The sequence below is a fragment of the Carcharhinus amblyrhynchos genome, chromosome 9, assembly GCF_965287045.1.
Source record: "Carcharhinus amblyrhynchos chromosome 9, sCarAmb.v2.hapA, whole genome shotgun sequence".
Lineage (NCBI taxonomy): Eukaryota > Metazoa > Chordata > Chondrichthyes > Carcharhiniformes > Carcharhinidae > Carcharhinus > Carcharhinus amblyrhynchos.
This window is the reverse complement of record NC_137332.1, coordinates 10518251-10530336: the sequence shown is the minus strand read 5'-3', so window position 1 is coordinate 10530336 and position 12086 is coordinate 10518251. Positions and strand designations below refer to the sequence as shown.

At 42.2% G+C, this 12086-nt stretch overlaps 1 protein-coding gene across 2 annotated transcripts in view; it reads right to left on the bottom strand.

Annotated features, from left to right (window-relative positions):
- Positions 1-12086, bottom strand: part of usp33 (ubiquitin specific peptidase 33) — a 78725-nt gene that overhangs the window by 16397 nt on the left and 50242 nt on the right. For both annotated transcript variants that reach the window (XM_080195152.1, XM_080195153.1), the window contains exons 20-22: positions 7762-7931; positions 7224-7305; positions 6118-6226 (exon numbers count right to left, since the gene is read on the bottom strand). In XM_080195152.1, the coding sequence (XP_080051278.1) occupies positions 6118-6226; positions 7224-7305; positions 7762-7931 (361 nt within the window). The remainder of the gene's footprint in view (positions 1-6117; positions 6227-7223; positions 7306-7761; positions 7932-12086) is intronic.

Sequence of the window (12086 nt, the reverse complement as noted above, 5' to 3'; positions counted from 1 at the left end):
TCCCGCCCTCTCCCCATAACCCTTAATCCCCTCACTTATCAAAAACCCATCAACCCACGTCTTAAAAATATTTAGCGAGGCAGCCTCCACCACTTCAACGGGCAGAGAATTCCAGAGATTCACCACCCTTTGAGTGAAGAAGTTCCTCCTCAACTCCGTTCTAAACCGCTCCCCCCCCCCCTTATCTTGAGGCTGTGCCCCTAGTCCTACTGTCCTTTCTGAGCGAGAAGAGTATCTCCACCTCTATCCTATCCGTCCCATTCATCATCTTATACGTCTCAATGAGATCTCACCTCATTCTTCTAAACTCTAACGAGTACAAGCCTAGTTTATTCAGCCTCTCCTCATAGCACAACCCCCTCAACTCCGGTATCAGCCTAGTAAACCTCCTCTGCACTCCCTCCAAGGCCAAAATATCCTTACGTAAGTATGGTGACCAAAACTGCACACAGTACTCCAGCTGCGGCCTCACCAATGCCCTATACAGCCGCAGCAAGACCTCTCTACTTTTATATTCAATCCCCCTCACTATGAAGGCCAGCATCCCATTTGCCAGACTAATACCAGAAATGGGCAGTTTGTCTTATGTAGTGAGATTGGCCAGGTTAGGCTTGTATCCACTGGAGTTTAGAAGAGTAAGAGGTGATGTGATTGAAACCCTAAGATCCTGAGGGGTATTGACAGAGTGGATGCGAAGAGGATGTTTCATCTTGTGTGACTACCTAGAACTAGCGGGTCATTGTTTAAAAATGTGGGAACACTCATTTAAAGCTAAGAGGAAGATTTTATGTCCCTCAGTGTTGAGTTTTTGGAACTTTTCTTCAGAAAAGTAGTGGAAGTGGAATCTTTGAATATTTTTAAGACAGAGATAGATAGAATCTTGATTAATAAGGGGCTGAAAGGTTATCAGGAATAGGTAGGAATATGGAGTTTACAATCAGATCAGTCATGGCCTTATTGAATGGTGGAGCAGGCTCGAGGGGGTGGGTGACCTACCCCTGACCCCAGTTCATGTAAGAACTAGGAGCAGGAATAAACCATCTGGCCCCCCCGAGCCCGGTCCACCATTCAATAAGATCGTGGCTGATCTTTTCATGGACTCAGCTCCACTTACCCGCCTGCTCACCATAACCCTTAATTCCTTTACTGTTCAAAAATTTATCTATCCTTGCCTTAAAAACATTCAATGAGGTAGCTTCAACTGCTTCACTGGGCAGGGGATTCCACAGATTCACAACCCTTTGGGTGAAGAAGTTCCTCCTCAACTCAGTCCTAAAACGGCTTTCCCTTATTTTGAGGCCATGCCCCCTAGTTCTAGTTTCACCTGCCAGTGGAAACAACTTCCCTGCTTCTATCTTATCTATTCCCTTCATAATGTTATATGTTTCAATAAGGTCTCCCCTCATTCTTCTGAATTCCAATGAGTATAGCCCCAGTCTCTCCTCAGAAGCCAACCCTCTCAACTTCAGAACCAACCTAGTGCACCCCCTCCAGTGCCAGTATATCCTTTCTCAGGTAAGGAGACCAAAACTGTACACAGTACTCCAGGTGTGGCCTCATCAGCACCTTATACAGCTTCAACATAATCTCGCTGCTTTTAAACTCCATCCCTCTAGCAATGAAGGACAAAATTCCATTTGCCTTCTTAATTACCTGCTGCATCTGCAAACCAATTCCTCGTGATTTCTGCACAAGGACACCCAGGTCCCTCTGCACAATAGCATGCCGCAATTTTTTACCATTTAAACAATAGTCCACTTTGCTGTTATTCCTACCAAAATGGATGCCCTCACATTTACCAACATTGTACTCCATCTGCCAGACTCTTGCCCACTCAGTTAATTATCTATATCCCTTTGCAGACTTTCAGCATCCTCTGCACACTTTGCTCTTCCACCCATCTTTGTGTCATTTGCAAACTCTGACACACTACACTTGATCCCCAACTCCAAATCATCTATGTAAATCGTAAACAATTGCGGTCCCAACTCTGATCGCTGAGACATACCACCAGTTACTGATCGCCAATCAGAAAGACACCCATTTACCTCCACTCTTTGCTTTCTGTTAGTTAACCATTCCTCTATCCATGCTAATACATTACCCGTAACACTGTGCATCTTTATCTTATGTAGCAGTCTTTGGTGCGGCACCTAGTCAAATGCCTTCTGGAAATCCAGATACACCACATCCACTGGTTCCCTATTGTCCGCTGCACATGTAATGTTCTCAAAGAATTCCATCAAATTAATCAAACTAATCAAACATGACCTACCCTTTATGAGTCCATGCTGCGTCTTATCAATGGGACAATTTATATTCCGATGTCTCGCTATTTCTTCCTTGATGACAGATTCAACCATTTTTCCTACTACAGAAGTTAAGTTAACAGGCCTATAGTTACCTGCCTTTTGTCTACCTCCTTTTTTAAACAGTGGCGTCACATTTGCTGTTTTCCAACCTGTGGAACCACCCCAGGGTCCAGTGAATTTTGGTGAATTACCACTAGTGCATCTGCTATTTCTCCCGCCATCTCTTTTAGTACCCTGGGATGCATTCCATCAGGACCAGGAGACTTGTCTACCTTTAGCCCCCATTAACTTGCCCAACACAACCTCTTTTGTGATAATGATAGTTCCTAGGCTCTCATCTGCCATAGCCTTCCTGTCATCAATTTTTGGCATGTTGTTTGTGTCTTCCACTGTGAAGACCAACACAAAATACCTGTTCAATGCCTCAGCCATTTTCTCATTTTCAGTCATTACATCCCCCTTCTCGTCCTCTAAAGGGCCAATGTTTACTTTCTCTACTCTTTCATTTTATATATTTGTAGAAACTTTCGCTGTTTTTATATTCTGAGCTAGTTGATTTTCATAATCCATCTTACCTTTCTTTATGGTTTTTTTCGTGGCTTTCTGCCTTAAAAACATTCAAACCTTTAAAGATTTCCCAATCCTCTCGTTTCCCACTAATCTTTGCCACTTTGTATGCATTTTCTTTCAATTTGATACCCTCCTTTATTTCCTTACATATCCATGGCTGAATATCTCTTTTTCTACAGTCCTTCCTTATCACTGGTATATAATTTTGCTAAGCATTGTGAAAGATCACTTTGAAAGTCCTCCACTGTCCCTTAATTGTCCCACCATAAAGTTTTTGCTCCTAGTCTACCTTAGCCAATTTCTCCTTCATCCCTTTATAGCCTCCTTTGCTTAAGCACAAGACACTGGTATTGGATTTTGCCTTCTCACGTTCCATCTGTATTTTAAACTCATCCATACTGTGATTGATTCTTTCAAGAGGATCCCTAACTGGAAGATCATTAATTATTCCTGTGTTATTACAGAGGACCAGCTCTAGGATAGCTTGCTGCCTTGTTGGTTCCATTACATACTGTTCAAGGAAGCTTGTGGGTTCCTATTTTCAAGAAAGGGAACAGGGACAGCCCGGGAAATTACCGACTGGTGAGTCTGACCTCAGTGGTTGGTAAATTGATGAAGGGGATACTGAGGGACAGGATTTATGAACATTTAGAGAAATTTAGTATGATCAGAAATAGTCAGCACAGCTTTGTCAAGGGCAGGTCGTGCCTTACGAGCCTAGGTGAGTTCTTTGAAAATGTGACTGAACGCATTGACGAAGGATGAGCAGCGTATGTGGTTTACGTGGACTTCAGCAAGGCATTTGATAAGGTCCCCCATGCAAGACTTCTTGAGAACGTGAAAGGGCATTGGATCCATGGGGCTTTGGCCTTGTGGATCCAGAACTTGCTTGCCTGCAGAAGGCAGAGAGTGATTGTGGATGGGTCTTTTTCTGCATGGAGGTCAGTCACCAGTGGACTGCCCCAGGGATCTGTTCTAGGACCCTTGCTGTTTGTCATTTTCATAAATGACCTGGATGAGGAAGTGGAGGGATGGGTTAGTAAGTTTGCCGACGACACAAAGGTTGGTGGTGTTGTGGATAGTCTGGAGGGATGTCAGAAGTTGCAGCGAGACATAGATAGGATGCAAGGCTGGGTGGAGAAGTGGCAGATGGACTTCAAAGCGGATAAATGCGTAGTGGTCCATTTTGGCAGGTCTAATGGGATTAAGGAGTACAATATCAAGGGTAGGACCCTTAGCAGTTCAGGAGCAGAAGGACCTTGGGGTCCAGGTCCAGAGGACTCTCAAATCAGCCCCGCAGGTGGAGAATGTGGTCAAGAAGGCGTATGGTGTGCTAGCCTTCATTAATTGAGGGATTGAGTTTAGAAGTCAGGAGGTAATGCTGCAACTTTATAAGACCCTGGTCAGACCCCACTTGGAGTACTGTGTGCAGTTCTGGTCACCTCACTACAAGAAGGATGAGGAAGCTATTGAGAGGGTGCAGAGGAGATTTACAAGGATGTTGCCTGGATTGGGAGGCATGCCTTATGAAGATAGATTGAGGGAGCTAGGTCTCTTCTCCCTGGAGAGACAAAGATTGAGAGGCAACCTGGTAGAGGTTTATAAGATGTTGAGAGGGTGGATTCTCGGAGGCTATTTCCCAGGGCTGAAATGGTCGCTACGAGAGGACACAGGTTGAAGGTGCTGGGGAGCAGGTACAGAGGAGATGTTAGGGGTAAGTTTTTCACTCAGACGGTGGTGAGTGAGTGGAATCGGCTGCCGTCGGTGGTGGTAGAGGCAAACTCGCTGGGGTCTTTTAAAAGACTTCTGGATGAGTATATGGGATTTAATGGGATTGAGTGTTATAGATAGGCCTGGTAGGTATGGATATGATCGGCACAACTTGTGGGCTGAAGGACCTGTTTGTGCTGTAGTGTCCTATGTTCTATTGCGGATACTTCTACGAAAGCCTTCTCAAGGCTGTCTTGACCAACTTGGTTTGACCAATTGATATGTAGATTAAAATCCCCCATGATAATTGCTGTACCTTGTTTACAAGCATCAGTTATTTCTTTGTTTATTTCTCGCCCCACCAAGATGTCATTATTTGGTGGCCTATAGACTATGCCTATCAATGACTTTTTCTCCTTACTATATCTAATTTGCACTCAAATGATTCAATCTTTTTTTCCATAGAATCGATATCATTTCTCACTACTGCCCTGATATCATCCTTAAATATCAGAGCTACACCATCTCCCTTACCTTCCTGTCGGTCCCTCTGAACAGTTTGATACCCCTGGATATTCAACTCCCAGTCGTGACCATCCTGCACCATGTGTCTGTAATGGCCACCAAATCATACTCGTTCATAATGATTTGTGCTGTGAACTCATTTATCTTGTTTTGAATACTACAAGCATTCAGATAAAGAACCTTTATGCTAGTTTTTGTACCTTCTTTTTGAATTAACATTATTCCATTAATAACATCCCCTCAGTTCTCCTTTTTAACTTTTTTCCTGATTTTTGATGTAGTTGGAACTTTCACCCCACATTTTGTCCTTGCTCCCTCCTTCTCAGACTCCTTACATTGGTTCCCATCTCACTGGCATATTAGTTTAAACCCTCCCCAACTGCTCTAGTAAACACTCCCCCAGGACATCAGTCTTCGTCTTCCCGAGGTGTAACCCGTCCAATTTGTACAGTTCGACTCCCCCAGAACCTGTGCCAATGCCCCACGAATCTGAAACCCTCTCCCTGACACCATCACTTCAGCCACGTATTTATCCAACATATCTTCTCATTTCTATTCTGACCAGTACGTGGCTAGCTTATGTCTGTATGTTTATGGATAATGTCAGTGGCAGATTCTAATGTGTCAATCCTACTTTTTTCTTAAAAAAATGTTGGTAATGTTTCCCCAGACAAAAAAAAATCTTTAGCTCTCAGTCCCAATGAACTGCTTAATATACCTTACATTATCAATTCTTTTAATTCGCTATTCTGAAGAGGTCCAAATGATCAAATTCACCATCAGAAACTGCAAGGTGAGACCATGACTTTGCTCCAAGTTTGTTTGATCTGAATGGAAGATGTGAGTTTTTAGTGCAACCAAATGGATTAAAACACAAATTCCCTAAATCCACATCCTTGTAAATTCTTCAGGTTTCAATTTTGGATGTAAAACATTTCAAGTCCAGGTTGAAGTGCAAAACAAAATCTTCAGACTTTTAACAAGACATTTGTTTGCTTACCCGTATGAACATTTCCAGTTCCATCTTCCTTCTCTTTTCAACCTTTTCAATCTCAATCTGACAGATTTGGCAGGTGTAGAGGTGATTCACAGCTGGTCCCCCTCCATACCTGGCAGGGGGAGCGGAACAGAATATTCTAGATTCTGTAAAACTTAACACTGCTGCATGCCAGTCAAGAAAAACGGAATAGCGTGCATTTATGTAGAACTCTTCCTGATCTCAGGACACTCCAAAGCATTGTATAGTCAAAGTGCATTCACAATTGCAATCAAGGGAAGTGTGGCAGTTAACTTATGCACAGGAAGATCCCACAAATAGCAAAGGTATAAATAAGACAGAAGGTACAAAGACAGCTGATCTGTTTTAATGACGTAGATGATAAAGTGTGCCAGTGTGCTATACAGTAGATTTAAAACCCAACACTGAGTCAAAGTGATGGAAGGTGCTCAAAGTTTCAGAGATTAGCAGACAGGCAGCTAGATTAACTAAAAAGTAATCAAACTAAATCGGTAACTGTCCAGAGCTAACATCTCCCACCAGCAAACAAATTGTTCAATTGCTTCGTAAACGAAGCCACGGTTTTTAACAGAGCTGGTTGCACTATAAACAAAATGTTGAGCCAATTTAAAGAGAACTCTCAAAATGTTCTGTCCACACCGACTGCAAGAAAATGTCAACCGAAGTAAAGTGACAGACTCATCATGCAGCAAGTACACACAAGAAAGCACACCAAAGCCTCAGCCTTTTACATCTCAAAAAAGGAATCTTTAAAAACAGAATTCCAGGCGTTTGACAAAAATAAAAAAAAATCAATGCCTCTCTCTTAATTTGTAAATGGGCCACTGATTGGTGTATCAAGTTCCTCTTCAGTGCTTCTGTGATTTTCAGTGTGTTTACAGAATGATCTTACATAACTCTTTCAGGGATCGAATGTCATGATTCCATCTATAGGAGGTTTTCCTTTCGCAATGACATGTTTACTGTGAAAACAAGTGGCCTTGCGATCTATAATGGCATGACTGAACATGAGCTGTTATTCAGGGAAAGATTAACCCTAGTCACTTCCCAGGGGAGAGAAGGAGGAGGAGGAGGAGAACGTTACTCACCTGCTGTACAGATAGTCCCATACATTTTGAGGCAACATCACTACAAGATCATCTATATAACTGGCCTTCTGAGGAGGTACACCTGTAACAGACAGGTTTCAGTGAACAGTGTTATTCATTGACTCTCCAATGTCTTATTTCTATGAATCTTTAGCAAAAAAAAATGCAATGTCTCTCATAACAGAGACTTATTTTTATGGTGACTTTCTTCCCTCATCTTCTCTTTGCTGGGGTAAAGTTCCACAGGCAGTGACCGCCCTCTGGTACCTAGCACCAATAAGCCTAATGTCATCTGGCATTTGCATCTTCTTCAAAAGGGTTGTTACTGGATAAGGATTAGGAATGGATTTTCCCTTTACTTTATCCTGGAATGCAGAGGTTAATTTCAACAGACTCTCTCACTGCCCTCTCAGATGAGGTCAACTGGCACCACGTGAAATAGGAATCAAATCGCGGACATATTAACCGCCCCTTCCACATCAACCCATCAGTTGCTAACAGTCAGCACAGCTGCAATGCACTACAAGTGCCACCTTACCTCCATGAACACAAAGGAACTCATTGTTGCTAATGGGGCCTAGCTCAGCAAAGGTCTTGAACTTGTTCAGCCACTGGCGTGAAATGTAGAATTGAAGCAGACTAGGTTCCATCATATTGAGTAGATGATTTACTCTCTGTCTTTCCTTCTGCATCTCCTCACTGCTTTTCCTGCCAAATAAAAATGACAAGACAATGAAAGCGAGTAGCAGCTCATTGCTTGTTGACCCCGCTGTAGAATCGTTTTATTCTTCTCCCTGTAGTGTTATTGCCAAAATTGTTGGTTTCTGCACCAGAACATTTGCAAAACAAAAAGCATTTCAAACTGTTCCACAGTGAGACGGCACAGTGGCTAACACTGCTGCCTCACTGTGCCAGGGACCAAGCTTCAATTCCATCCTTGGATCATTGTATTCACCCCTTTCTTGACTGGCATTCTCCCCATGTCTACGTGAGTTTCCTCCGGGTGTTCCGGTCTCCTCACACCCTTCAATGATGTGTCGGTTATGTTGATTGGCCATGATCAGCTGCTTCTTAGTGTTAGGGAGATTAGCAGGGTAGTTATGTGGAATTACGAGGATAGGACCTTGGTGGGAATGTCGTCGGTGCAGACTTAAAGGGACAAATGGCCTCCTTCTGCACTGTAGGCATACTATGAGACATCCACCATCAGATGTCATCTTTGCATCATGCTTTTTTAGCGGACACAACTCATTCTTGAAACAAAGGTCTTGGAATCTTACAGCACAGATGACAGTCAAATAGCTCATTGCGCCTGTATCAGCTCTCCGGAAGAAGCTATTCAATTAGTCCCATACCACTGCTCTTTCACTACCATACCCAGCAGATATTTCTTCTTTAGCTTATTCTTCTGTAAGTTACCATCATTTCCATCCACTTTCAGGGAGTGTACTTTAAACAATAAATCACCATTTAAAAGAAATGCTCTTCTCCTTGCATCCTCTCCACTATACTCCACCTTCCAACACCCCCTCCTAACACTGGAACAAGGCTCAAATCCTGATGATGTTTTAACTGGACAAAATGAAAAATAAAATTGCAGGCTTGGATTAATAAGATCTTCATCAGAGCAACTAAAGTCATTCTGCCTAGTGAATGAAGTGATCAACTTTCCTACAGGCTGCGTTTCTATGGGTTGGAATATTTTGTAAAATAATCAATAGCTTGTTGCATTTACTGACCCTTTGTCAAAGCTTCATCTGGACTCGAAACTTTAGCTCTCTTCTTTCCTTACAGATGCTGCCAGACGTGCTAAGATTTTCCAGCATTTTCCCTTTTGGTATCAGATTCCAGCATCCGCAGCAATTTGCTTTTATGCTGTTCTTTACTCCTGCTAGGGAAAGTCAGGTGTCTTCTACGACAACTGCTTTCACTTTGAGTTTCACAGGTCTGATTATCATCAGCAAGGCACATTTTGACGAAGAGCCCTCTCTCCCCACTCCCTCCCCCACCTCCCCCTTTCTCGGGTCATGACAATTCTGATGGCGTAGCTCTCTAGAGTTTCTTTTCAACTGCCCAACCAATAACACCCGAGCTCACATTTTGGCCACTTCTGGGAAAACAGCCAGCTCTTTGGCATCTCAGTTTTTCACACAACTTTCCAGGTTTTAGACTTTTTAGCCAGCTCCCACAATATCTCCAAGATCTTCTGGTTCCTTATCAGCAAAATAGAATAATCGGCCTCTTCCTGAGAGCAATTTGATTTTTCTCGAACTTTGCGGTCCTCTGTCACTACCTGCTCTCTCATGCCTGCATCTGTGCATTTATCACCTTCACTTTCCAGCTCCTCTGCTTGATGCCCTCCTTTGCGTCTACCTAGCACATGGCTATTTTCTCAACTTCCTTCCTGTTGGTACTGGTTAAAGTTCAAGGGTTGCCAGGTCACAGTGAGCAGTATTTCTTATCTAAGGGCATTACAATTGATCTCTTTACAAATGATGCAAACTCTTGGAAGTCATTTTCAAATTTTTAAAACAATATGAGATTCCACAGTCATTTTAAATAAATTATACATTTCCCTCACTGTGCTGCTTCCAGGTCAAAGGTTGTCAAAGTTCCTAAACATTAAGGGTTTTATTATGTAAACTAACATGCAAATCAGTACTTCAGTGCAGTATTGCATTGTTGAAAGTTCTGCCTCACCAATAAGACATTAGAGATCATCTTTCTGTCCCAAGTGGATGTAAAAGTTCCTGTGGCAACATTCAAAGCTCAGCAGGGGCATTTTCCCAGTGCCATGACCAACTTTTACAGGTGCATTAGAGAAAGCATCCTTTCCGGATGTATCACAGTTTGGTGTCCTGCTCTGACCAAGACCGCAAGAAACTACAAAGAGAACAAAGCCCAGTCCATCACTCAAACCAGCCTCCCTTTCATTGACTCTGTCTACACTTCCCCCTGCCTTGGGGAAGCAGCCAGCATAATTAAGGGCCAGTACAATCCGGACATGCTCTTTTCCACCTTCTTCCGTCGGAAAAAGATACAGAAGTCTGAGGTCACGTACCAACCGACTCAAGAACAGTTTCTTCCCTGCTGCTGTCAGACTTTTGAATGGACCTTCCTTATATTAAGTTGATCTTTCTCTACACCCTAGTTATGACTGTTACCCTACATTCTGCACCCTTACCTCTCCTTCTCTATAATTGGTATGCTTTGTCTAGCGCAAGAAACAATACTTTTCACTGTATACCAATAACGTAACAATAATAAATTAAAACATGGATTCATCAGTACCACAAAGACATTATCTAGCCAATTATCTTATTATTGTTTGAAGGAGCATTCTGTGTGCAAATTGTCTGCTGTCTCCTACATTACAGCAGCAACACAAAGTATTTCATTGGCTGTGGACGTTCTTGCAAGACCTTTCTAGTAAAGATATTTAAAGGAGATTCTGTCATTTTAATATAATATGTTCTAATGATGCTTCGTATTCTTAATGATTACAGCAAAGAAAAGAATGAATGTGAATAATTCACATCATTTCTCACACAACGAGTGAAAGTCTGCAAGGTTGACTGATGCAACAACTATTTTACACTTAAGATTTTGCAAAGGACAGGATAACCAAATTCACTGTGTTTGGTGATTTTGGTTGAAGAAGAAATGTTGGCCAGGAGATGAGGAAAATAGCTAGCCCTTTAAATAGTGGGCTCTTCAGACTTTGATTCAAATGGAACATAATTCTTGAAAGTTTATCAGGAAACCAATCCACACTGCAGGAGTGATATTTCATACCAACTGTGCCACAGCCAAGTTAATCTTGAGCTTCTAATGTTCAGTTACGACAAAAATAGCACTGATCCTGCTGGGGCATGATATCATCGCCAAGTGTTCACTTTGCTTTTACACGAAATAAGAGAACATCAAGAAATGGCCATTACAGAAATTAAGCATTTCTTTTACGAAACTAAACTAAATCTTTAAGTTTGTCAAGCCATCTTGGCAGAGTTAATGGGCTGAATGACCTGTGGTATACTTACTATTCAATCAGTGGCTGTTATTAAGTCGGTGCCCTAAGGATGGAAACTTCAATTCAAACACAAACAAACATCACGTGATTTGTTCAAATTTTTTTTTATAAGAAGCTCTTTTTTCAATTTAACTATGACTAACATGTTCTTTTATGGTTTACTTACTACAATTTTCCAATTGAAAAAGTAAAAGTAAAGTTTATTTATTAGTGTCACAAATAGGCTTACATTCACACTACAATTAAGTTACTGTGAAAATCCCCTAGTCGCGAGACTCCGGTACCTGTTCGGATACACTGAGGGAGAATTTAGTATAGCCAATGCACTTAACAAGCACATCTTTGGACTGTGGGAGTAAACTGGAGCACCCCCACACAGACATGGGGAGAATGTGCAGACTCCACACAGTGACTCAAGCCAGGAACTGAACCCAGGTCCCTGTGAAGCAGCAGTGTTAACCACTGTGTCACTATGTCGCCAAGCCCAAATCAGGACATAATTGTTACAGCAATATCATTCTATTGTCTTCTGAAGATTGTGTGAAGGCACATGGTAAAATCAGTAGCTGAAGAAAAATGGAGGGTGGCTCTTGTGGTTCCCTGGGTACATTGCAAACTCAAAGGTATCCTGGCAAGTGAAAACACGGATGCTGGGATCATCTGAAAGAGCAGTCTCAAGTAGGTACAAATATACGGAGTCAGAAAAGGGAAAAAAATGCCCCCAAAAAAGAGTAATGGCTTTTCCTGTAGTATTATACTCGACTCTAAGTTAGCTTTGTACTTTAAACAATAGATGTTAAATCAGGAGAGTGTTCAGGGTTTTGACGAGGAAT